The sequence below is a fragment of the Eschrichtius robustus genome, chromosome 1 (assembly GCF_028021215.1).
Source record: "Eschrichtius robustus isolate mEscRob2 chromosome 1, mEscRob2.pri, whole genome shotgun sequence".
NCBI lineage: Eukaryota > Metazoa > Chordata > Mammalia > Artiodactyla > Eschrichtiidae > Eschrichtius > Eschrichtius robustus.
In genome coordinates this window covers 121178050-121204339 of record NC_090824.1, presented here as the reverse complement: position 1 = coordinate 121204339, position 26290 = coordinate 121178050, and the positions used below count along the sequence as shown (strand labels likewise).

Sequence of the window (26290 nt, the reverse complement as noted above, 5' to 3'; positions counted from 1 at the left end):
AGAGCTGGTTCTTATTCCCAACTCGGTGGGAGAGTCAGTGGAGGAGCTATTGGAAGTGAGGTGAGTGAACAGTCAGTGTCCACCCAGGGCAGCAATTTGCAAGGCAACAGATCTACTCACCACACTCCAAGAGCAGCCCCCTGACCCAGGGGGATGCCATGGATTCCAGAGCCCTGGTCTCCCACCCCACACTGTCCCAGCGTGTTCTAGGCACGTTTGTACATGTTCCTGCCCCTCGGGTTGCAATCCTCTCACGGTGTATCTCAGAGTTCAGTCCCATAGATGGCCTTATAACGTAAATACTCTTCTAAGCACTGCAGAACATTATCGTCCACCTTTGGGTCAAACTTGTTCGCCAAGAGGTGATGATTCTGAAGAATCCAGTGCAGGTCCCCAGCCCCATAAATGCAGATAGCCCGCTGGTGGATTCCAGAGCAAGGTGCATAGGGTGCCCCCATACTGATGTCTCCCTCATGGAGCTGCCATTTGACCAGCCTGGCAATGGCGGTCATGTCTGAGATGTGAAACTTGGGGTGGTAGGGGACAGAGCCAGGCATCCACGGTGCACGCTGAAGGGTGGCCCAGAGGTGTTCATCCGGGCTATAGGTGTCTTTTGCCCATTCGATCAGTCTTTGGGATTTGGGGTTCTCTAAGACATGTTGGACAAAGGCTCGAGAAGCCACAAAATAGGCATTCCCTGTGAACACAGGTAAGTTATCAGGGGGAGGGTCCTTCATCTTGCTGGTTAGGTGCAATGTGTCTGTCACCTCATAGTGGTATTTCCAGCGAGACTTTTTGTACTCAGTAGGTATCTCGGACTCCATACTGTTCTTCCCATTCAACATCTTGAGGGCCAGGACCATCTCAGCATTGGTCTTTATAGGAAAATCTGTCCCACACGTATTCAGTAAGTATTTCCATGGCACCGAGCTCTGGAGCAAGTCTTCCATACAGTTCAGGTCAGCCTGCACCCTGGACCAGGAGGCGTAAACCACCCGGACCAACTTACTGGCCATGAAGACATTTGGGAAGCAGGAAATGATGGCCTTGACTGCCTCTTTGAAAGTTTCTGGGGACTTCTCATCCACATGGACGCAGTATATGTTCTGAGGGGCATACACAGCTCGCAGCAGCCGTTCGAAGTTTTCAATCTTCTCATGGACCACCACAGAGTAGGCGATGGGGAAGTCTAACTCTTCTCTGCTCAGTGGGAACTGGATGAACTTCCTCTGGGATTTAAACTGCTCACAGTCTCTGGTCATGTTGAGGTAATCGGTGTCTGTGAAAGGCTCCCGCTTCTTCTTGACTTCCAGATTGTCCAGGAGAGCCTTGACCACTGCTTCCTGGTCCCCTCGGGTGATCCCAGAACAGTTGATGGATCTCTTTGCTGGCAGCTTCAGGGACTTGTACAAGATGTCCCTACAGTGCTGGCTTCGGAAGTCCCTGGATTCCACATCCAGGGAATCTATGTCACATTTTAACCTGAGAGAAAGTTTCAGAGCAACAATGGCCAGCAGCATATAGCAGCCCAGGGCCCACAGGTGATGCCCCCCGCAGAGTTTCTTCCTCCACTTAATCATCTTCATGGAATGGGAGACCGGTAGAGTTTGGGCACAGGGAAGGAGGAGGAGGATGAAATCCTTGGACAGAACAAAATGCCTTCAGTTACAAACTAACCTGGAACGTGCTCAAGGTACATCAAGTTCAACTCCGAAGTGATGGCAAAAATAGGTTTCTTCTCTAGACAAATATCCTCAGTCAAGTCCTGCCTAGGAACTTCACACACCCAGCTCACTGATGGAGGTCTATAACCTGACACTACAAACCAGCTGATCGTGCTGGGGTTGGGATCAGGATCTGGCTCCACCTCCACCTCAGGAGACAGAAAGGGAAGCAGAGCTGAGTACCTGTTGCTGTAGAGGTGTAATTAATAAGAGGAACTCCCCGCCCTTCATTTTTCCTTCTTCCCCCCAAACCTTACCACCCTGTTTCTAACATAGCTCTTAACTGGGGGATAGAATTTCTGATCGGTCTAGAGAGAAAATCCATGAAATTCAAACTCTCAGCTTCAGTTCTAGAAATGTCCTTTTAAAAGATAAAGTACACTTCTTGCTCTTATTTGACAGTTCATATTTTAGGATGCTTTTACCACATATAATTCATTGGTTAGATGTGGCATCTAGCCACGCTTTAAAGAAAATGTTCTTAAACAAGTACAAAAAATTGGATGTAATTCCAAAAATACATTGTAATCATTCATACAGATAACTCTCAGTCTATCCAAATTTAAAATATATCCACACAGAGACACACAAAGCTATGCATATGCAATATTTAATGAGAACTTTCTTTGAGCCAGAAATTTCTTTACATTTTCCCATTGAATCTTCACAACATGCCTAAAACATAGTAATATTAGGCCTCTTTTATAGAGAGGAAAACGGAAGCTAAATAACTTGCCAAATGTCATATACATTATAAGAAGCAAATCTGGGACTCTTCCATACTCCCTCTTTCCCCCAATTTTTTTTTTTTTTTGTGGCGTGTGTGTCTGTAAGCCTAATACTTGTTCCTCCAAACCACAGCTACCTTTTAAATAGGGTAAAAGGTTTAAATACCTTTTAAACAGGGTACTTAGAAACTACTATGTAAAAAGCAGATAAACAACAAAGTCCTACTATATAGCACAGGGAACTATATTCAATATCCTGTGATAAACCGTAATGGAAAAGAATATGAAAAAGTATGTATATCTGAATCACTAAGGGTACTTAGTACCAACAAAGAAAACCAGATAGTATAGGGGAAAAAAAAAAATCCCCAAAAGGAGAAAAAGAGGAACAAAATGTGACATATCCTTCCAGCAATAATTCTTTTCCCTTATCGCAATCTTGTTCAAAGCATAAGACTGTATCCTCTTTAGTAATAACTTATGGGAATCTAAGAGGAAGAAAAAATGGAAAAGTAAAGCAAACTCTCACCTTTAATAGCTTCTTTCCTATTTAGGGAAGATCTTTTTCCCAAGGGAAGATCGGTTGGGTTCCATGGAAGCAAATGTGAACACCATGTCTCTTCTTCTTTCAGCCTCTCCAAAATATATTTTCTAACATTCATAGGACGTCCAAGAAACTGTGTCAGGCTCCTTAATCTCTGCAAAGTAAAGAACAGCAGGTGGCTCTGTCACTCACCTTCTGGCTTCTTGCTCTCAGATAAGAGAGCCAGCTCAGATATATCATTCAGGAGCATACTCTCAAGAACAAGTCATCCAGGAAGGTGAGCAAGCAGGAAAAAAATGCTGGCAATGTCTGAGAAGGCAAGCAGCTATTTGATCCAGAACAGCCCAGTTTGTACTCATGCTCTCCTGCCACAAAACCGTTCATAAAAACTTGTCAATACTCAGACAAGAACTTGAAAGCTTTTTTCCCCCTTAACAAGGAACCGTAGAAACACACAGGTATGCCCCTATCTTCTTTTGGCCTGGAGTTCAAATATCACTTCTCTTATGTTCCCTGAATACTCCCTGAATTTCACTGAAGAGTGAAGCAATAAAAATGACCTTCAAGGATTATTTCTTTTGTTGTTCTACTTTAAAGGAAAAGTCAGTGAAAACCAGAGTTTGCTCTTCCACGGCAACTGCTCAAAAAAAAATTCATTTGCCTGTCTTTCCATGACTGTTAATAATTTGTAGGTTGGAGAAATATCCTCGGGGCTCCAGATTGTAGATCTCCGTCACTAATGTCTGTGAGTCTAGGGTTCCTGGCAGTCTGAACAAGGCTAACACTAAGGGTGGTTGGACTTCAGTGAGAGCCCCATGGGTGGTTTTGGCAATACAGTGTGAAAAGTGACTTCTTCAAAACTGCTGACATTGTTTGCCACTGTTTGCCTCTCTCCATCACCCCCAAAGCACCCCTCCAAATATGCAGCATTCCTGGCCAAATATTTGAAATAACAAATTTAATAATTTCACATAAAGAACTTAACCAGGTATCAAGTTAAGTAGATAATGGAAAGCAGGGGGAGGGGTAGATGATGCTAAATTATTAAGGAAGTAACCATTGCTGGAAGTAGCTACCACCCCTAGGCTGGAGGAAGGAGGAAAATATTGGGGGATTATTGAGAATTTGGTAAGAGGGATGCCAACAAGCGGAAACTCAGACCTCTGGTTGGTGCCGGGGTCTCTGAGCTCAGAGGAGGGCCTCCTAGGCTGAGATCCAGACCTCTCCTGAGGAGCCTGGTGTCTCTGTGCTCCGTTACTGTAAACTAGATTCAGTGCAGCTACATAAAGGAACCACCACTGCGAAGGAAAAGGGTGTCGACATGGTGACGCTCACAGAAGCAGGAAATACGTATGAAGCCAACAGGAAGTCCCGCCTCCAGTCTGTCTTCCTCCAACGCCCCCTATTGGCAGAGCCTAATAGGGGGCAGCTGGCAAAGCACAAACGTGATTTGCAGACTTCCCTCATCCAGCATCACAAAGCTGAGTCCAGGAGGGCGGGCTTCATACGAAGACAACAGCTTAATAACGAAGATGAGTTAGTGTTGCCTTCCTCCTGCAAGAATTGTTTATGCAGCCCCCAATAAAGCACAGGGAATTTAGGTCTTTGCTTTTTTTGGACCTCCTCTGCCTGTTTCTGACTGTAGATGAAGACAGACCAATGGCACGGAGCCACATGGAGTCATGTGCGCCCGCTCTTTCATTGGCCCCGCTCCATCGGCCCTGTCTTCTGTCAGCTTTGATCACTCCGAGGCAAAAACGATTAAAGGATAAACACTTGCTCCAGTATCGGAATCTAGCAAAATCTTTCCAATTTGTTTATATCTTACTTCTCTTTGATGGCCACCTCAAAGTCCCACCTTCTTTCCCATAAAAAAAAAATCAAAGAATCTCTCAATAGAGATAAAATACTTTAAATATTTGATTTTTAAGGTAACCAAAACAGGTATCCGCTTTTATTTGCTAAATACATGCTAATGTAACATTAACAAATTGTGGATATATTTTGTTAAGATAATCTACGTATGAGTAACACCAAGGGGCTAGTAGTTATGGGCACACCTGGGCTTTGGCAGGAGAGAGCTAGGTCTGAATCCTGACCCTGCTACTTTCTAGCTGTGTGACCATGGGCAAATTCTGTAATCCCTCTGTGCTTCAGTGATTTCCTTGGTATAACTGGGGCTAATACTAATAGCTATTTTATAGAATTGCTGTGAAGATTAAACAAGATAACACATATGGGAGACTTGACTTAAAACCTGGCATATGCAGGCCCTGGGTGAAGGTTACTGTTAAGTAGTCTCCAGTACCAGCCCACAGAGGCCTATTTTGCTCACAGAATAGCTCAAGGAGGGTACAAATAGTGTTCTTTAACTCTGGATCAAGGAAAAGTATTGATGCTGGTGATGTGGGTAGATCAGGGAAGAGACCTGGAATTGTCCCCTTCTCTGTGCTCTGGAAAGAGGCTCAGTTTAAGTGGTCAGTGTTAGCACTGCAGAGGGGAGAGGTGAGCTGCAGCTGACCCCAGGGAAGTTCAAGAGAGGAAACAGAATAGCTGGAGAGAGGCACAGGAAGATCAGGAGCCAGGCAACCCGAAGAGATCACAAAGCAGCAGATTCCACACCTTAACTCCATGCTGGCCTTAAAGAGAAGGTGGGGCACTGGTAAGAGGGAGGAAGAGCCCAGACCCAGAGTGCCTGGGGACCAGGCAAGTTTCAAGGTCTAGGAGCCCAGACCTAAGGAATGAATCCCTTCATGAGGGTTTCTTTTAGCCCTGCTGAGGCCCAACAGAGCCAGGTGAGCCTGGGGGCAAATGTGTCCAAGGGTCCAGGATTACATGAAGATACTCACAAGTCCCAAGCACTGAAAATGATGAAGGCACTCAGCTCCCTCAACTACTGAGAATAAAAGCAACATTAAACCCGATAATAAGTATAAGCCTAACACAGTCCTGAGTTCCCACAATGACTACTGCTATGGTGTCGTTTCTGAAATAGCAGACTTTTCCTGCTCAGACCCCTCAATCCTTTTCTCCTAATCATGAGTTTAGTCTGATTATTGGGCGGATAGTTTTACCTCCTTCTGCTATTTTGAACTGTAAATCCCTGTATGTCGGTGAAATGGTCTAAGCGTTCCAATAATGGGGAGACTAAGCCAGGCTCAGCAGGGTGGATCTGGAAGAATCCAGTGGAGTTTGGTGTTAACTTCGATGGAGGTACAGGGGACCCTGCAGTCCCAACAAGAGGGTCAGAGGAAGGCCCAGGCAGCAGGGATCCAACCATTTTAAGCTGAGTTTACAAACTGGCAAATGCACCCTTTTACTTATTTCATCATGGTGGTGTTTATCTCTAGTATGTATCAGTTTTGTCCTCTCATTAGACTACAAGCTCCTGGAAATCATATTCGTTCTCTCTCAGCACCCAGCACAGTAGGTGTTGGCAGAATTCTAAGGCTGCGCAGAAGAGAAAGGTTGCATGTGGTCACGGAGAGCAAGGGGAGCCCCACTGACTGGCTGTAAGGAGAAGAGGCCGTGACTCAGAGAGGCAGGAAATCGAAAGAGATAAGCAAGCCAAGTTAATGTGTTACCAGACGGGTGCAGCTGGAGTCTGAAAGAGACCAAAGGTACTGAAGAAGATGGGGTGCGGGTACTTTGAGCCCTAACCTTATTCAATGTTCTGTATCAGTGGGCTCTTGGAGAAGATGCGGCATGAACTCTAGCCACAGAGAAGTGGTTCAAAGACTCAGTATGATCATCTTTGTCTCCAATCAGGGATGTAGGACACAGCTCAGGGTCAGCTGAGATTTGCTGGCTGGCTGGCTGGCTGGGGGCACTCTCCAGTCCCACCCAGAGCTCCACTCCCTCTACGCACCCAAAGCTCTCCCTCCCCCTGGACACACTCCACTTAGAGTGAAGGCAAAAAGAGATTCAAGAAAGAAAAGGGAAGAAAAAAAAAAAAAAAAAACAGCCCACAGAACTCAGTAAGTACTTATTCGCTGAATGCAGAGGAAACTTCTGAGGGTAGAGAAGAAAATAATCTCCTTGGGTGAAATAATCCAACTTGTTCCTCCCTGCTCCTCACGTTTCCAAGGCGAATCATTTGCTAAATTATAAAGGAGGCCACCTTTCCTTACTCCCCATGCCCCACCTTTGGGTGATGCTCTGATTTCTACCAAGGCCAGGGTTCCTGCTTCTCAGCACCGCAGACCGAGGGGGCAGCCCCGGCTAGGCTTTTTCTATGCCACCCCCGCCCCATGAACTCATCAAAACTCACTCATCCTCATTGTGGTGTCCTGATCCCAAGGGCAGAGACCATTTCTAACTCAGCTCTGCCTCCTTAGAGCAGCTAGCATGAGAACTTCCAAGTGACAGATGCACCAGGAATGTTTCCTGAATGAACAGCTTCCCCGGGGTCCCTGAGAGGTCCTCTAAGTACTGGAGTCTTGAAACCCTGGCTTACTAATAGTTACTGGAATTGATGTATGGAGGTGCCCTCCAATTGTCCACAAAAATACAGTGCCACAGAATTGAAACCAATTGAAATCCAAACAGCATTAATGGGATTAATTCTGTTTAGGAAACTTCCTCAGAAGTAACCTCCCCAAAATGAGATTTAACTAGGAGATTAAGGTACCTCCTACCGAGTATTAGAAAGTAACCTTTTAAAGGGAACTAGTAACAAATGGCATGTAACATGATACTCTTTCATTCGTTCAGTCCGTTTACCACTGATTGAGGAAGCTGCTAAATTTTCAACGTCAGAGATACCAAGTGGATTAAGACAGTCCCTACTCTCAAGGTGCTGACAGTCCTGTGTGGGAGAAATGTTTGAAAATGGATTATAATGCCATGTATGAGTGGAAAAAAAAATATGTGTTGGATACAATGGAGGTCCAGAGGTTAAAACTAAAAAGGGAATGGTTAGCAATACAAGTGCAAACAAATTAGTGTAGGTCTGAATGAAATCTAGAAAAAAAAAGATTAAGAATTTGTCTGGGTGCCTCTCGCACTGTCTAGGGAAGGATCTTGGCTAACGGCTACAAGAGGAACAGATATAGTGGGTTAAAGAAAATGTCCCTTTACGGCAGCCATTTGGAAAAAGAATGTTACATCTCTACCCCATGCTATAAACATAAATATATTTCAGATTAAAACTAAAAAGAAAAATCAGTTCTAAAATTCCAGAAAATATACAGAATACTTTAATGATACCTAGGTTGGGAAGATATTTTTACTATTACACCAAAATCTGAAAATTATAAACAAAAAAGAAATAGATTTGACTATGAAGAAATCATAAATAAAATTACAATTGAAAGTAATTGTAAAAGGTGACTTCTGGGAAAGCTCCTTAAAAGGGAGAGGCTAAGCCCTTCTTCCCTTCCTTCTTTTATTATCATGAATGCAGATGTAATGGTTGGAGCTCCAGCAGCTATCTAGGACCTGGAGGCAACAAGGAGAAAGGAAGTCATGAGCTGAAAGACAGTCATACCATAGAGCCACTTCACCAGTTCTAGACTGCCTACTTCTGGGTTTCATTTATATGAGAAAGAAACAAATTTCTGCCTTATACAGCCACTACTTTTTCAGATCTCTTACATGAGTCACAAATTCTTAACCCATACAGAAGCTGTTTCCTAATTCAGGGACATTTAGAAACACAGGTATGAAAAAGGCATAGGTTTCAGGGAAGTAAAAAGAAGTTAGTCTGAAGCCTGCAGAGTACAGAACAGGAGCTGTAATTCCCATTCTCTCTACCACCACTTCTCCCATCCCCATACCACCACCACCATTGTTGTGTCTTATTGAAAAACAGATTTCAGGAAAAAGTCTGGAAAGGAATGCACTAAAATATTAACCACGGTATTCTGGGTTGTGTGATTGCTACTGGCTTTCCGTTTCCTTCTTTTTGTCTCATCAGTTTTCTAATTTATCTAGAATGCACAGGTATTATATATTTTTAATTTTTAAAAAAAGCTATTTTAGAATCATCTTAGGAAGCAAAACAAAATAATGCCTTCCACTATTTACAATAGCCAAGACATGGAAGCAACCTAAATGTCCATTGACAGAGGAATGGATAAAAAAGATGTGGTATATATTTATACAATGGAATACTACTCAGCCATAAAGAAAGGATGAAATAATGCCATTCGCAGCAACATGGATGGACCTAGAGATTATCATACTAAGTGAAGTCAGTCAGAAAGAGAAAGACAAATACTATATGATATCACTTATATGTGGAATCTACAATATGGTACAAGTGGACTTATTTACAAAACAGAAACAGACTCACAGACATAGAAAACAAACTTATGGTTACCAAAAGGCAAACGGGGTGGGGGAGAGATAAATTAGGAGTTTGGGATTAGCAGATACAAACAACTATATATAAAATAGATAAACAACAAGGTCCTACTGTATAGCAAAGGGAACTATATTCTGTATCCTATAATAAACCATAATTTAAAAAATGAAAGAGTATATAAATATATATACATATACATGTATATATATATATCTCTATATACTGAATCACTGCTGTATACCAGAAACTAACGTAACATTGTAAATCAACTATTCTTCAATAAAAAAAAATCAGGCTGTCTTTGATTGCAGAAGTCAACCATGATTTTACCTCTTTGCAGGTCTATGTGAACAGATCTAGTCTTTATTTTGGGTGGGAAAGTAGGATCGTGTGCATGTGTATATGTATGTGTGTGCATGTATTTATGTCTAACTGGATACTAAAAGAAGTACCTTTTTAATGAATGTAAAATTGGAAGTTTCTATAATGAGAGCAATTTAAACAAGATAATTGAAATAACTTGCACCACCTAACACTCACAAAATGCCACTTCACTTACTCATATGATCTTTTAAAGGAAAATGACCACCATGCCAACTAATATGAAAATATAAAAATGTATTAAATGACAAAACAACACACAATACATCTTAGTTCTATTTTCTTGGTCTCAAAAAACCAAATAGAAATAAGGAAACTACCGGCTCTTCATGCCATCCTTTTGGATAGCACGTGAAGAAAGTATTTCTAGGGTAGGGCCCTCTCTAGGCTGTCCTAGCCCATAAGGTCCTACCAGCTGTGTACACTCTGGACCCCTAGAAGGTTTCACGTGTGTGGTTATGGTCATTGCCATCTCTCAGGCATAGACCATTGAGACAACATGCTGGGCCCCAGGCAGAGAGAGTCTACCTTCTTGGGTGGGGAGCAGATGGAAAGGTGAGGAGGGGGAGTGCAGGCCTGTAGGAACCAGTGGCATCTATGACTTCTCTCCAACCCACACCTACCAGTCAGGAAGGCAGAGTGGATTCCTGAGCAACTGAGAGGCCAAACAGACTGAACTTGGTCCTCAGTACCTCTCAAGTCCTCAAATACTGTAGTTCCAGCTCATCAGAGATGGGCTCTGTCTTTTTTTCTTTTTACTTTTTTTTTTAAATTGAAGTATAGTTGATTTACAATGTCGTGTTAATTTCAGGTGTACAGCACAGTGATTCAGTTTTATGTATAGATGCATGTATGTGTACATATATGTATATTCCTTTTCAGACTCTTTTCCCTTATAGGTTATTACGAAATACTGTGTAACAAGCTTTGTCTTTGCCCTGACCAGCAAAGCTCGGCTGCAACCCACATCCGGCCTGGGTATGTACCTGCTTCCCATAGTTGGTAGTGGACGTGAGTCCATGGTGTAACGGTTGTGGAATTCAAGAACTCGAGTGAAAATTCTTTCTCCCTTTATCCTTGGGAAGCTCCTGGACCCTCTCCTGGCCTCTGTTATCTCATCCATACTAACAGGTATGCATTGGTAAACAAGTGCCATGCAAATATCACCATGGAGGAGCTCCTAGTTTGGTAGGAAGAGCAATCAACAAGCAGGGACAATAAAGTTTGGAAAGTACCAAGGGTACTCGTACCAAGTAGACATAAAGCTCTGTGGGAAAGTGGGATCCCTGGAAGACATCCTGGAGGAGGTGGCATTTAGGCTAATACTTGATGGGTAAAGAGATCAGTCAGGCAAATAGTAGCGGTAGAGGAAACAGCCAGGCTGAAGGTCCACCTTAGTCGCCTTATCCTCAAAATCATGATACCTGTGGCTCAGGGATTTCTCCTGCTTTACTTTCAGTTCCTGGAAATAACAAGGCTCAATCTCAGCTCTGGACTTTGACCCCAGCTGTTCTGTCCACCCAGAGGGAATGACCACCTCTGCCTCCTCTAGGTCTCAGCTTGGCTGTGGCTTCCCTTGGACAGCCTCCCCTGACCCTCCAAGCCTGGGTTGGAGGCCCCCCTTCCTTGCTCTCTTAACATCCTGAAACATTACCTCATCATAGTATTTCCCACACTCTATTCTCCACTGTGTCATAAATTCCTTCAGCTACAAGGACTGTGCTTTCTGGTCCACCTTTTAATCCCTAGTACCTTGCAAATAATAATCATCAGCATAGACTGAGACATATTGTGTGCCGGGCACCGTCTTAAGCACTTTACATTTAATTCTCACAACAAATCCTGTAAGGCACAGAGACACTGAGTAACTTACCCAAGACTACACAACTAGTAGGTGGCAGGGCCAGAATTTGTACCCTGATGTCTGGCCCGGCTCCCACCCCCTTATCCCCTCTGCATGCCAGCTGCCCACACTAGGAATACAATTCCTAGCCAGGCTGCCTCTCCTGGGACGGTTCTAGTTCAGCCTCGGCCTCTCCCTACCTGGGAAGCCACCTAGGATGCAGCCTGTACCTTCACTGGGCCTCAGTTTCTCCACCCACGATGGAAGGTAGAGTGGATCATGTGTAAGGGAAGAAATTAACCTGCCTGAGAAGAGCGCCATGTGATGGGTTCACACTTAGGCAATCGCATTTCAGAGTCAGTTTACTTAACCTCATTCACTGCCTCAGGTGCACAACGAATGTTTGTGCACTTAGTGAGTGAGCAGGTGATTGAGTGGCTGAACGCTGACCCTCTCTGAAGGGACGGAGGATCACTGAACCTATTAAGAGCTATTAATCCAGCAACCTAATTATTGACTCATGGTATCTTTGTAGGAATCTTCTAGAAGAATGCATATCAACAGCAGTCAAAATATATTATTCCAATGATGATGCAAAAAAATGGATTCTGTTTTACCTGCCCTTTTGAATCTTGCTTTTTCTCTTTACAATACACATTGAAAGTCATTCAATGTCAGTATTTTTATCTATGTAAATGATTTCCACCGCATTTTCAATTATAAAAATTGCTGCATTAAAAATTATAGTTTTGTACATTTGTTATTTTTATAGAATAATTTATTCTATAAAAATAACTTCTAATAAGTTATTAGAAGAATAATTTCTAGGTCAAAGATTATGCAGATTTAAAATTGTTTAATTGGCACTACCCAAAAGGTTTTACCCACTTTAACCATAAAATTACCTGTTTCCCCTCATCATCACCTGGTATTATCTTTCATTTTTTGTCTTTTCCACAACCAATAGATGACAAATGATAGCCTACTATGATTTTCATCTACTTTTCTTTGATTATTAGTAAGCTTGGGCTTCTTTTCATGTTTTTGGCCATTGGATTTCTTTTTTTTTTTTTTTTTTTGGCCATGCCTTGTGGCTTGCAGGGTCTTAGTTCCCCAACCAGGGATTGAACCCAGGCCCCAGCAGTGAAAGCGTTAAGTCCTAACCACTGGACCACCAGGGAATTCCCTACATTTCTTTCTAAATTTCTTTCCTGTTGATTTTTTCTACCCATTTTTCTATTGGATTGTTAGTTTTTCTTATTCAGTTGTGAGAGCTCTTTGAATTTATCAGTTAATTATCCTTTGTTCTGGTTTTGGAGGTATTTCATCCCAGTGTGTTGTTTGACTTTGACTATGTTTTATGGAGTTCTTTCCAAGGTGCAACATTTGATACGTAGAAGTTTGCGGTTATTTTATGTAGTTAAATTTATCTATCTTTTCCCTTTGGCTTCTGAAATTCATATAATCCTTAGAAAGCCCAATTCCACTCCAGGGTCATACAAATATTCACTCACACTTTCTTTTAAAAAATGTTCTGCGATTTTTTACATTTAAACTTTGGATCCATCTGGAATATATTTTGATGTATGGAATGAAATAGTCAAGGTAATGATTATGCTAGGACCAAACAGCTATGCTTTGAAAAAAAGCTATGAACCTTTTGGCTTGGCACTTCAGGAAAAAGCCCAACACCAATGAATGGAGGGAGGAGAGGGCATGGGGACCTAAGGACACAGTGCTGGCTTGAAGGGGAGGTGTCACTAAGTTCCAAAAATGCATTCAAGTTTGATTATGTCAACACCAGTCAGTGATTTTGAAAAACCACACAATGCTGGCGATTTGGGAGGGGAAATCAGAACCTGGCTAAAGAAAGAGAAAGCAAACAAACTAAATCTTAGTTGGTATTACACATGGGACTTTATTACCTCTATTAGGGACCATCTAATCTTGGCTACATCCTGAGTGGCAGATCCCAGATAACTCAGGTGTTATTTAGATAAGATATTCTTGTGGGCTCTAATCATCACCTCAGTTGCAAGAAAGTGGATATGATGTGTACTGTGATCTAGGCAATCGTGCAAAGATAAACAGCATCTAACACAAAGCTGACTCAATTATAGTTGTAGGGGAAAAGTTTAAGGGACTAACTCACTTACAGGTTCCCTGTGGGAGAACCACAAAAAGGAGAGATTAGAAGGTAGTATTCGTGAAGGAAAAGAGAAGTAGCACTGGGAGGCCAGAGGGCCAGAAGAAAGCAGAAACAGACAGTGGGAATAAAACCCACAGAATTAATTATGGGAGTATCAGGAAAAACCAGCCACATGATCCAATGAGTGGCAGAAGAAGGAAGCCAGCCCTTTTTGGGATAAAAGTGGGCAAGATACTAAAGCCAAAGGAAATGGGTCAGGACAGCCCTGGGAGGTGCTGAGTGAAGCCAGAAAAGCTTGGATTAATTGGCACTCCCTTCTCCATGTCCATTAATGGAAATATTTTCTGCCCTGTACTTTGCAATGGAAGTGACGGGGGAACAGGTCATAGCTGGGATTTATGCACAAAGCCAGTTTCCAGCGACTGTCCCAGCACATTCAACCTGATAACTAACCTCTTCAAAATGATTCCCCTCCCTCCCTGTGTGACTTTAACTGGGTCTCTGTTTCCTCACTGTGTGGGAACCTTAACCCTAACCCCTAACCCTGAATCTGAAAGACCAGCTTTTTCATAGCAGCACTATCTACAATATCCAAGACATGGAAACACAACCTAAATGTCCATGGACAGGTGAATTGATAAAGAAGATGTAGTACATATACACAATGGAATATTACTCAGCAATCAAAAAGAATGAAATAAGCCTATTTGCAGCAACATGGATGGACTTGGAGATTATCCTACTAAGTGAAATCAGTCAGAAAGAGAAAGACAAATACCATATGACATCACATATATGTGGAATCTAAAATACAATACAAATCAACATATCTGTGAAACAAAAACAGACTCACGGACATAAAGAACAGACTGTGGTTGCCAAGGGGGAAGAAGGGGAAGGGGAAGGGGGTGGGGGAGGGAAGGATTGGGAGTTTGGGATTAGCAGATGCAAACTATTGTATTTAGGATGGATAAACAAGGTCCACTGCATAGCACAGGGAACTATATTCAACATCCTATGACAAACCATAATGGTAAAGAATATGAAAAAGAATGTATATGTATAACGGAGTCACTTTGCTGTATACCAGAAATTGACACAATATTGTAAATCAAGTATACTTCAATGAAATAAAAAAAAAGAAATTCTGTGTTCCTGCTGCCTGGTGTCTTTGTCCTACAAACATCATGTCAGAGCCACAGTTCAAAAATCCTTATTTGGAGGTGGATCTTACCAGGGGTGGAAGGAAAGAGCAAAAGACTGGCAGTGAGGAAGTCTGTGGAGCAGATATTACAGTGGTCAAGTGGGTATGACGAGGGTCCAACCAGGTGGGTGGCGATGTGGATAGCAAGAGGAGAGGGCTGTGAGGGACAGCAAGAATGTAAAAGCACCAGAGAGAGAGATTTGAGAAGGCTTGGGAACCAAATCTGAAAGCTAGGAGCCTTCTGACCCATAGTTCACAGTGGCAACCCCAGGTCATAGGACTGCCAGGAAAATTAACCATGCTAAAGCATAAATTTTCCCTAAAGTTAAAAAACCACTCTCCCCAAATATGCATTGAACGTGCATCAAATGCTCAGCTCACTACTTAATGGACGCAATAAGATGGTAAATCTGGTTCCAAGAGCATTTTGAGAAACTGGCTATTTGTACGCACTTATAAAGGAAGGTTAGAGTCAAGTTTCTAGTGTAGATGTCCTACTGGTTAACGCCCTACAAGATGATACAAAACCATAACGTTTGGAATCTCCCTTCTACTGGGGAAAAATTATTTGCTTCTCAATAGAATAAGATCTGCAAATTGAGAAGTAACTTGACTGAGTCTGAGCCCTTAACAGCAAATAGCAAATGTTCAATAGCAAATAACAAATGTTCATTCTTCTAAATCTGTGGTTCTCAAACAGGGGCAACTTTGCCTCCCAGGGGACATTTGGCATTATCTGGAGACGCTTTTGGCCACAACTCAGCGAGGAGTAGGGAGTGGGGAGAGGGACGGCATCTAGTAAGTAGAGGCCATTGCTGCTGCTGAACATCCCACAGCACACAGGACAAGCCCCACACAAAGAAGTATCCTGCCCGAAAGGTCAGTAGTGTGAAGGTGAGAAGTACTGCCCCAGATAATTAACGAACCCGCGGGTAAGCTTCTTAAAGAATGTCCTTGTGTGGGACTTCCCTGGCAGGCCAGTGGTTAGGACTCTGTGCTTCCACCGCACGGGCCACGGGTTCAATCCCTGGTCAGGGAACTAAGATCCCGCATGCCGTGCAGCACGGCCAAACAAAAAAGAATACCTTGGGTTTCCCTGGTGGAGCAGTGGTTGAGAATCTGTCTGCCAGTGCAGGGGACACGGGTTCGAGCCCTGGTCTGGGAAGATCCCACATGCCGCGGAGCAACTAGGCCTGTGAGCCACAACTACTGAGCCTGCACGTCTGGAGCCAGTGCTCCGCAACAAGAGAGGCCACGATAGTGAGAGGCCCGCGCACCGCGATGAAGAGTGGCCCCCGCTTGCCGCAACTAGAGAAAGCCCTAGCACAGAAACGAAGACCCAACATAGCAATCAATCAATCAATAAAATAAATCTTTAAAAAAAAAAATACCTTTGTGCAAAGATATGCTGCCCCCCTCTTTTTCTTATTTCCAAGTTCTAAATAATCTTTCTTAATGGTAATAGTCAACCATCTGCCTTCAAAGGAAAGTAGACTTCTTTTTACAAATATTTCACCTGAGTATGTTAAAAAGGTTTTAAATTTACCTGAAGGACATCAGAAAAATTCAGTTCAACAGCACACCCCTTCCCAGTTACTGAGCCTTTTGTCTTATTAATATCTTACTACAGTTGCTGTCCAAAGACTATGGGATTTTTCCAGGGAGCATGCAAACGCCTGGAAGTTTCTTAAAAACAAGACTATCCAACCCCCAAAAAAAGCAACAACCAAAAAGATGTGCTGATATCACTGGGAGAAGTTGGCAGCAGGGCAGAAGCATAGTCACAGGAAGTACAGCTGGGAAAAGACAGAGGCTGATGACCCCTCCGCTGACCCAGCTGGGACACATCTCCTTCTCCCTGTTCCTGCTCCAGCCCCATTGTTCCAAATCTTGGCCAACTCTACCCTCTACCCAGGTACCCAGGCCAGACTTGGCAATGACGCCTTAGCTTCCTCTTCTTTCCCTCCCATCTACAGGAACTCGCTCATTCAGTAAGACATTTACGGATGAAACAATGACTCCCAGGCACCAAGTATATACAGAGCAGTGAGCACAACGGTCTGGCAGCAGATTGCCAAGGCCCTCGGATTCTTCTTTGATTAGCTCTCCATCCTCACCACCCTCCTTTCTTGCCTTTAAGCTCTGTAGCTGCAGCCTCTTAAATTATTCCCCTGCCCGAGTCTAGCCTCTCCTGTTTTCAGATTATCACCCTGAAACACAGCTCTGCCTGTGCAGCTCCCCTGCCAAAAACAACTTTGAACCTCCCTTTGCTCAGGGAATGGGCTCAAAGAATAAAATCCAGACACCTTTGCTCAGCAACCAGATTCCTTCATACTTAACCCACCTTGCTCAAAGACACTACTGCCGAAAGCAGCATTCACGGCTCCCAGGACAGATGGCAGGCTTTCCCACACCCATGCCTTTCTTTCTGCATCCTCATTTTTGTCAATTCCCTCACCCGCAGGTATCAAAATGTATCAATTAACATATCTGTCATGCTAGATAAATATTTGCCGGCCCCCAAATAAATATTCCTAGTGTGAGAAGACAATTTATGATAATCTACAGCATGTCTGTAGGTTAATAACACATTTTAAAAGGTTTTTCATTTAAAAAAAATAAATTTTGCTACTTTAAAACGTTCAAAAGTAGAGTTTTAAAAACCTAAATATGAGGAGTAAATTCTCCGGAAAAAAGACATTCATCAAGGGAAGCAAGTGCTACATTCTCTTTAGGAAATTTTCACAAAGAACATTTATCATTTCAATATTGCATACAAGGGTGTTCTTGGTGGACCAAATGTGGGCTTATCTCAAGATGTAACAGACTTCTAGAGAATACAAGCAGGTATTAGACCGTGAGTCAGGTGATCAGATAATGTGCTTTGGAAACAAGTATGTGGGTCAGAGAGGACTCATGAAAGAGGTCACTTCTAGGCTGAGACCTAATGTTTGTTTCTTTTAATTTTTTTCATTTTGTTTTATAAGCAGAAAGCTAATTAAGACTGGATTGTCCAGTTCAAAACCTGAACCTCTTTTAGCACTTGTCACAATGCAGCATAGAGAGTCATTTAATCTCTGGCCTTGCACCCCACTACTTCACTCCTTTGGCCTGCCACCTTGTTGCAGATAAAGACTGTATCTTACTCATTATGTATCCCCAGAACCTAGGATTGTGGCTAGTGTTTGTGCCAAACAAATGTTGTTGGAACAGACTGGAATGAAATGAATGGAATGGAAAATAAAATCATGTGGTTATATTGGTGAACAAATTCAATAAGTGATTGATTCACCTATAATGGAAAAGAATCTGAAAAGGAATGCGCGTGTGTGTATATATATGTATATGTGTGTGTGTATATATATATATAACTGAATCACTTTGCTGTACACCGGAAACATCGTAAATCTGCTATACTTCAATTAAAAAGAATGTGATCCGTTCAGTCCAATCATTGCCTTGACTGCCCTTTTCTCCACTGAAGTGAACTTACCAAGCCAACCCTTCCACAGGCAATTACCACTTAAAACGCTCTATAGCACGGCTGGCCCAGAATGGAGAGTGGTTAAATAAATCTACATATCTACCTTCTCTTTCTCAAGTGCTATGTATGAATCCCAGAAATTAACAAGGAGGCAGTAAATATTTATTGGTGTTGAGAGACTGAACTCACTTACACAGCAGTTGAAAGGTATGAAGGGCTGGGCATTTAACCATACTTCACTCATTTCAGGGAAAACTCGTTGAGTTTGAAGTAATCCGGCTGAACTTTGAACAACACAGGTTTGAACTGCACAGGTCCGCTTCTACAAGGACTTTTTTTTTCAGTAAATACATACTATAGTACTCCACGATCTGTGGTTGGTTGAATCCATGGACGTGGAACTGCAGATATGGAGGGCTGACTGTAAAGTTTTATGTACTTGGATTTTTGACTGCACGGGGGTCGGCAGCTCTAACCCCTGTGTTGTCCAAGGGTCAACTGTAGTTTGAATGCATGTGAAATGTTTCAGATTGGACTAGTAATAATACATAAAAAGGGCTGTCTAGGTCTGGTCGACCAGGTGAATCTTCAGACCAGGTGGGATCCCATCCTGTGCTGCTTGTACCCAAGCTGCCCCTAAGACCTAGGGTGGAGGACACACAGGCATCTCAAGAAGGAAGTGACAACCGGAAACGTCTCACTTGGAAGCTTGAAACTCCCTTTCATATCTTTTCCTAATCACCGCCTTTCTTCAAATAAGATACCGTTGATTAAAAGATGCATCGCTTTTTTATGAGCCACTGAGGAAGAACAAATGCCACAACAAATAAAGCTGGACACGAAGCTTTCTGGTCATTTATTTATTTATTTTCACGTCACATTTTAGTGATGTGAAAATAAAAGTAATTTTAAAATTTTAATTCATAACACAATCGCAGAGCACTTGGCTCTCTTAATGAACATACTCTCATACTCCAGGGAATTTTTAAAATCTCTCAGTTCAATTACAAAATGCTCAGTGAGATTCAATCATACTGAGTGCTTGTTCTATATTCCAAGGGTAAATAATACATTAGTGCTAACATATATATATGGAATCTAAAGAAAAAAAGAAGGTTATGAAGAACCTAGGGGCAGGACAGGAATAAAGACGCAAATGTAGAGAATGGACTTGAGGACACAGGGAGGGGGAAGGGTAAGCTGGGATGAAGTGAGAGAGTGGCACGGACATATATAAACTACCAAATGTAAAATAGATAGCTAGTGGGAAGCAGCCGCATAGCACAGGGAGATCAGCTCGGTGCTTTGTGACCACCGAGAGGGGTGGGATAGGGAGGGTGGGAGGGAGACGCAAGAGGGAAGAGATATGGGGATATATGTGTCTGTATAGCTGATTCACTTTGTTATAAAGCAGAAACTAACACACCATTGTAAAGCAATTGTACTCCAATAAAGATGTTAGAACATAAAATAAAATAAAGAATCAGGATAAAAAATAATAATATATTAGGACAAGCAAGAGGTGCAAGATGGGGAGTAGTTAATTAACATCCAATTCAAAATGCTTATATGTACATCAAAACAATGAACTAGCTGTTTTTTGTTTTGTTGTTTTCATAAATAATGCAAAATATTCCAAGAATCAAGCAAATTTGTACAAAATACAATAAATTGACTGGAAAAGACTAAGTAGTTGTACAGCCAATTAAATGAGTAAACTATTTCAGTATTTCAGGCAAGCTCTCCTTTTTTAATCAAAAAGGCTGTGCCTTGGTCAGTGATAGTTAAGAATGAAAATTTTCTCCATAATTTCACATAAATGTTTGAATTTCATATCAGGAAAACAAGACAAGATTATTTCTGTAGGGAGACACTGGTGATTAATGCTTACCATATATCATTAAAAAATAATTTAACTGTTGGAATTTGAGTATAAACTGAAAAATAAAAAGTGAGTTTGTTGTGTTTCTAGACTATTACTAGTTCAAAAAACTTAGAATCTTTTCAGCTATAGCCAGATATTTTAACAAGTAACATATTTTAATTCAGCAGAAAACAATTCTTTTGAGTTATGCTCAGAAATAATAAACACAACACATTTTATTCAATGGGATAAGAAACAAAGAAGCAGCAATGTTGTACAAATTCACATTATTAATGTAACTCTTACATGACAAGGATTTTTATATTAAGTAGAAACAGATTGCTTTGCCTTAGCTGGAACGCCCATCCTGGATGGACTACTTCACATGGTAAAGTAAATTTGGTCAATAGAAGGTTTGCTTGAATTTTAGAACCTGGAAGAGTTTAGAGACAATCTACATATACCCTCTATTATGTTTTCTGTTTTGCTGTTCTCTCAATTTCTCTTTTCCTATCCAAACCCATTCTCTGATTGCTGTACACCTGAAACTGACACACCATTGTAAATCAACTATACTCCAATAAAAATTAAAACAAACAGAACAACAACAACAAAAAATCCCATTGTTTGAATAGAGAAAGAGCCTTTGGTAAGTCCACCTAGCACAGCAACACCAAAGTATCTTCCTCAATAATCTTCTTGATTCATTTCAACCTCTTTTGGGTCATATTGTTATTATTATTACCTATAAAGATTTGGTAGAAATTCCTTGAATTAATTTTCCTCCTCTTTCCCTGCTTGTGGTTTCTTGACAATCAGTGTGACCCGTAGACAAGCTTGTTTTCCACTCAGATTTGTTCATGCTGTTGAAAGAAATGTCTTGTAAACATGACTAGGGCTGTTGCTAGTAGAACCTTCCCATAAACACCTTACTTATTTTTATTTTTTTAATAAATTTATTTTATTTTTATTTATTTTTGGCTGCATTGGGTCTTCGTTGCTGCACGTGGGCTTTCTCTAGTTGCGGCGAGCAAGGGCTACTCTTCGTTGTGGTGTGCGGACTTCTCAATGTGGTGGCTTCTCTTGTTGCGGAGCACAGGCTCTAGGCACGCGGGCTTCAGTAGTTGTGGCACACAGGCTCAGTAGTTGTGGCTCGCAGGCTCTAGAGCGCAGGCTCAGTAGTTGTGGCGCTTTCTGGTCATTTAGAATGTTTACCTTATGCTTATAGAAAGAGCTCCTTCCTGTTTGAACATATTTGAACACAAATGACCTGTAACCTGTGCTCTAACTTTTAGCATTTACATTGTAATTTTGAGGATGAAGAGCCCTGGGGTTTAGTCAGCATTTTATATTTGGCTACATTTGTAGTTTGGCTTTTGGCTCCACTGAATCACCTGTCTCTGGATTTCGAGCAGCTTCTGATCAAACTCAGCAGGAAGCTCCCAACAAGTTAATGATCAACTCCTTAATCATAGTTCAGTGTGATGCACGTCACGTTCACATGTCATGGCTTTGAAATTTGTTTCAAGGAATTTGTCAGTTCTTCCTAACTTCAGGTACAGTGCTTGGCCTAGTATCAGTAATAAAATACAAGTTTTTATGACCTTATAGCTAACCTTCTTTGTTATCTCTCATAACATACTTTGCTGGTGTTTGCAAGAAAATATTGGATTGTGATTATTCCTCCAACAATGAACATTTGCTTCTCTAATATATAATCTATGCCCCTTTTGTACTTTTTGACTTTTTGTTTTAATGCTGTATCATAAAGTGATCTTTTTATTGAGATGATGATTTTATGGATATATATATATATATATCCATACAGGTGTGCCTTGGAGATATTGCAGGTTTGGTTCCAGACTACCACAATAAAGCAAATATCGCAATAAAGCAAGTCATGCAAAATTTTTGGTTTCCCAGTGCATGTAAAAGTTATGTTTACACTATACCGTGGTCTAATAAGTGTGCAATAACATTGTGTCTGAAAAAAATGTACATACCATAATTATTACTTTATCACTGAAAAATGCTAACTATCATCTGAGCCTTCAGCATGTTGTCTTTTGGCTGGTGGAGGGTTTGAAATATCACGAGAATTAACAAAATGTGCCAGAGACATGAAGTGAGCAAATACTGTTGGAAAAATGACGCCAACAGACTTACTTGATGCAGAGTTGCCACAAACCTTCAATTTTTTTTTTTAAACATCTTTATTGGAGTATAATTGCTTTACAATGGTGTGTTAGTTTCTGCTTTATAACAAAGTGAATCAGTTATACATATGCATATGTCACCATATCTCTTCCCTCTTGCGTCTCCCTCCCACCCTCCCTATCCCACCCCTCTAGGTGGTCACAAAGCACCGAGCTGATCTCCCTGTGCTATGTGGCTGCTTCCCACTAGCTTTCCATTTTACGTTTGGTAGTGTATATATGTGCATGCCACTCTCTCACTTTGTCCCAGCTTACCCTTCCCCCTCCCCATATCCTCAAGTCCATTCTCTACGTCTGCATCTTTATTCCCGTCTTGCCCCTAGGTTCTTCACGACTTTTTTTTTTTTTTTAGATTCCATATATATGTGTTAGCATACGGTATTTGTTTTTCTCTTTCTGACTTACTTCACTCTGTATGACAGGCTCTAGGTCCATCCACCTCACTACAAATAACTCAGTTTCATTTCTTTTTATGGCTGAGTGATATTCCATTGTATATATGTGCCACATCTTTATCCATTCATCTGTTGATGGACACTTAGGTTCAAACCTTCAATTTGTTAAAAAAAAAAAAAAAAAAAAAGAAAAAGAAAATGCAGTATCTGCTGAGCACAATAAAGCAAAGCACAATAAAATGAGGTCTGCCTGTATGAGGGAGAGAGAGTAGACTTGAAATATGTGCAGTTTACTGTATGTCGATTATACCTCAGTCAAACTGTTTTTAAAAAGCATTGTAAATCATCAATGAGTGAATGGATAAAACAATATGTGGTGTGTATGTGTGTGTGTATATATATATATATATATGTATATAATTCAGCCTAAAAAAGGAAGGAAATTCTGATACATCTATATCACGTAGTCAGCTCTTATACTCATCTGGTGCCGGGGTTTTACGTCTGCTGCCCAGGGGATTACTCTGGATCCCCTGGCTCTGGTGGCCAGGGAGGCTTGCATTCCTGGGTCCCTGGAAACTGTAACAATTCTGGAGACAGTCCTTGACAAGTTAACACCCCTAGGGCATGGCACAGAGCAGACTGAAACACACCCCTGTTTTTCTGTGAAAGAGGCCTATTTACTTGTCCTGGAGCTTTGGCCTGAGGGGCAGTTTCAGGTTTGGCTCACAACTAGAGGCCGGTGGAGGTGCACTCAGAGAACACAGGCTAGTGGACACCATCTCTGCATCCTCCCTTTGCCTCACTACAGCATTTTGGTATCTCCCAGAAAGTAACTTATACACTTGTCTGGAGCCCCGATTTTTCAACTGCTTCCCACAGGACACCTCCAAATTGCCAGGCTCTGGTGGCCAGGGAGGCTTACCCTTACAGTCCCACAGGACTCCATTTATTTGCCTACATTAAAAACTGCTGCCTGAGGGTCTGGCTTCTAATCATCCTGAATCTAGGTGCTGACTGAGATCCTCCCCTTTGGGACACTGACAGGTCTTGGCATAGCTTCAACTACTGGGAGTGATTAAAAAATAAAATAAGCTGCTTGGACAATCACAAAGGTTTGAGAGACACCCAAGACCTAGGGCAGGGTTAAATAATAAGGCTTAATCTGCTACATGAGGCCCCTTATTTAAGACTGGGACAGATGGCTGTTTTATCCACTGCATAGAAACCAACACAGAGAGTCAAGCAAAATGAAGAAACAGAGGACTATGTTCCAAATGAAAGAAAAAGATAAAACCTCAGGGGAAAAAACCCTTAATGTAACAGAGAAAAGTAATTTACCTGATAAAGGGTCCAAACTAATGGTCATAAATATGCTCCCTGAACTTGGGAGAAAAATGGATGAACACAGTGAGAACTTCAACAAAGAGATAGGAAATATAATAAAGTACCAAAGAGAAGTCAGAGAGCTGAAGAATACAATAACTGTATCAAAAAGTACACTAGAGGGATTCAACAGCAGACTAGATGAAACAGAAGTAAGGATCAGTGAACTCAAAACAGGGCACTGGAACTCATCCAATGAGAGCAGCAAAAAGAGAAAAGAATGAAAATAAAAATGAAGATAGCTTAAGAGACTTATGGGACAACATCAAGTGGACTGGCATTTGCATTATAGGGCTCCCAGGAGGAAGAGAGGGAAAAAAAATAGCAGAGAACTTATTTGAAGAAATAATGGCTGAAAACTTCTCTAACCTGAAGAAGGAAACAGGCATTCAGATCCAGGAAGCCAGAAAATTCCAAATAATAGGAACCCAAAGAAACCCACACTGAGGCACATTATAATCAAAATGTCTAAAGTTAAAGACAAGGAATGAATCTTAAATGTGGCAAGAAAAAAAACCCCAACAAACTCATTACATACAAAGGATTCCCTGTGAGAATATTATCAGGAATTTTGCAACTAGAAAGGAATGGCACTATATATTTAAAGTGCTGAAAAGACAAAAAACAAGAATACACTACCTGGCAAAGTTATCATTCAGAATTGAAGGAGAAATAAAGAGCTTTCCAAACAAGCAAAAGCTAAAGATGTGCATAACCACTAAATTGGCTTTACAAGAAATATTAAAGGAAGTTCTTTAAGCAGAAAAGCAAAGGTGCTAATTAAGAACAAGAAAACATCTGAAAGTGTAAAGGCAAATAAATAGTAAAGGTAGTGGATTAATCACTTTTAAAGTTAGCATGAAGATTAAAAACAACTAGCTACAATAATTAGTTAAGGGATAAACAAGACAAAAATATGTAAAACTGTGACATCAAAAATATAAAACATTGTGGGGGGAATAAAGATGTGGGGTTTTTAAATGCATTCAAACTTAAGTTGTTATCAACCTGAAATAGACTGTTATAAATATAAGTTGTTATATGTAAGCCTTATGGTAATCATAAAGCAAAAACCTGTACTAGATAATCAAAAGGTAAAGAAAAAGGAATCTAAGCATATCACTACAGAAGGTCATCAAAACACAAAGGAAGAGGGCAAGAAAAGAAGAAAGGAACAGAGAGAAACTAAAACAGCAAGAAAATAATTAACAAGATGGAATAAGTAAATACCTAAAAATAATTACTTCAAATGTAAATGGACTAAATTATCTAATCAAGAAAAACAGAGTGGTTTAATGGATAAAAAACAAGACCCATCTATATGCTGCCTACAAGAGACTTGCTTCAGAAGACACACACAGACTAAAAGGGAAGGAATTGGAAAAAGATATTCAAAAGATATGCAAGTGGAAACCAAAAGAAAGCTGGAGTAACTATGCTTATATCACACAAAATAGACTTTAAAGCAAAGACAAATAAGGGTATTACATAATGATAAAGAGGTCAATCCAACAAGAGTATATAACATTTGTAAATATTGATGCACCCAACATATGGGTACCTAAGAATGTGGGGCAAATATTAAGACTTAAAGGAAGAAAAAGACAGCAATCTGCTGATGATAGTCCTGATGAACAATTCAGTGTAACAGATCAAATCACAAGAAGACCAGGACTAAAGGAACTGCAAGCTGCTAACCCTTCCCAGAATTGGAATTCTGTTGAAATTAATGCTCCTCTAAAAGAATTGCAAAAATCAAGAAGAATTTGAATATCCCACTTAGTTCAGCCCCTGGATGCAGTGTTGGATGATGGCATTAGCTGTGCTGTCTGGCTTGTTCTGCAGAAATTGGGTGGTTAGTGACCCAGGATGAAGTGAAGTCATATCAGAGTAATGCAAAGGTAGTTCTTACTGGAACTGGTGCAGATGAGCAACTTGCAGCTTATTCTAATCATCATGTCCATTTTGAGACATGTGGGCTGGACAGATTGAATAAAGAAATTGAGATAGAACTGGGTCAAATTTCTGCTAGAAATCTTGGTTGTGATGACAGAATTATTACTTA

General features: G+C 41.2%; 1 protein-coding gene across 1 annotated transcript; it reads right to left on the bottom strand.

Annotated features, from left to right (window-relative positions):
- Window positions 1-263: 263 nt before the first annotated feature.
- Window positions 264-7336, bottom strand: GCNT3 (glucosaminyl (N-acetyl) transferase 3, mucin type). The gene is made up of 3 exons (XM_068536389.1): window positions 7267-7336; window positions 2982-3150; window positions 264-1640 (listed from the first exon to the last, which is right to left on the bottom strand). Exon 3 carries the CDS (start codon window positions 1584-1586, stop codon window positions 264-266), a length of 1323 nt encoding a protein of 440 aa, XP_068392490.1. The 5' UTR covers window positions 1587-1640; window positions 2982-3150; window positions 7267-7336.
- Window positions 7337-26290: the final 18954 nt, after the last annotated feature.

Coding starts and splice junctions, on each gene's coding strand:
- GCNT3 (XM_068536389.1), bottom strand. CDS start 1,586: ATGAAGATGATTAAGTGGAGGAAGAAACTCTGCGGGGGGCATCACCTG.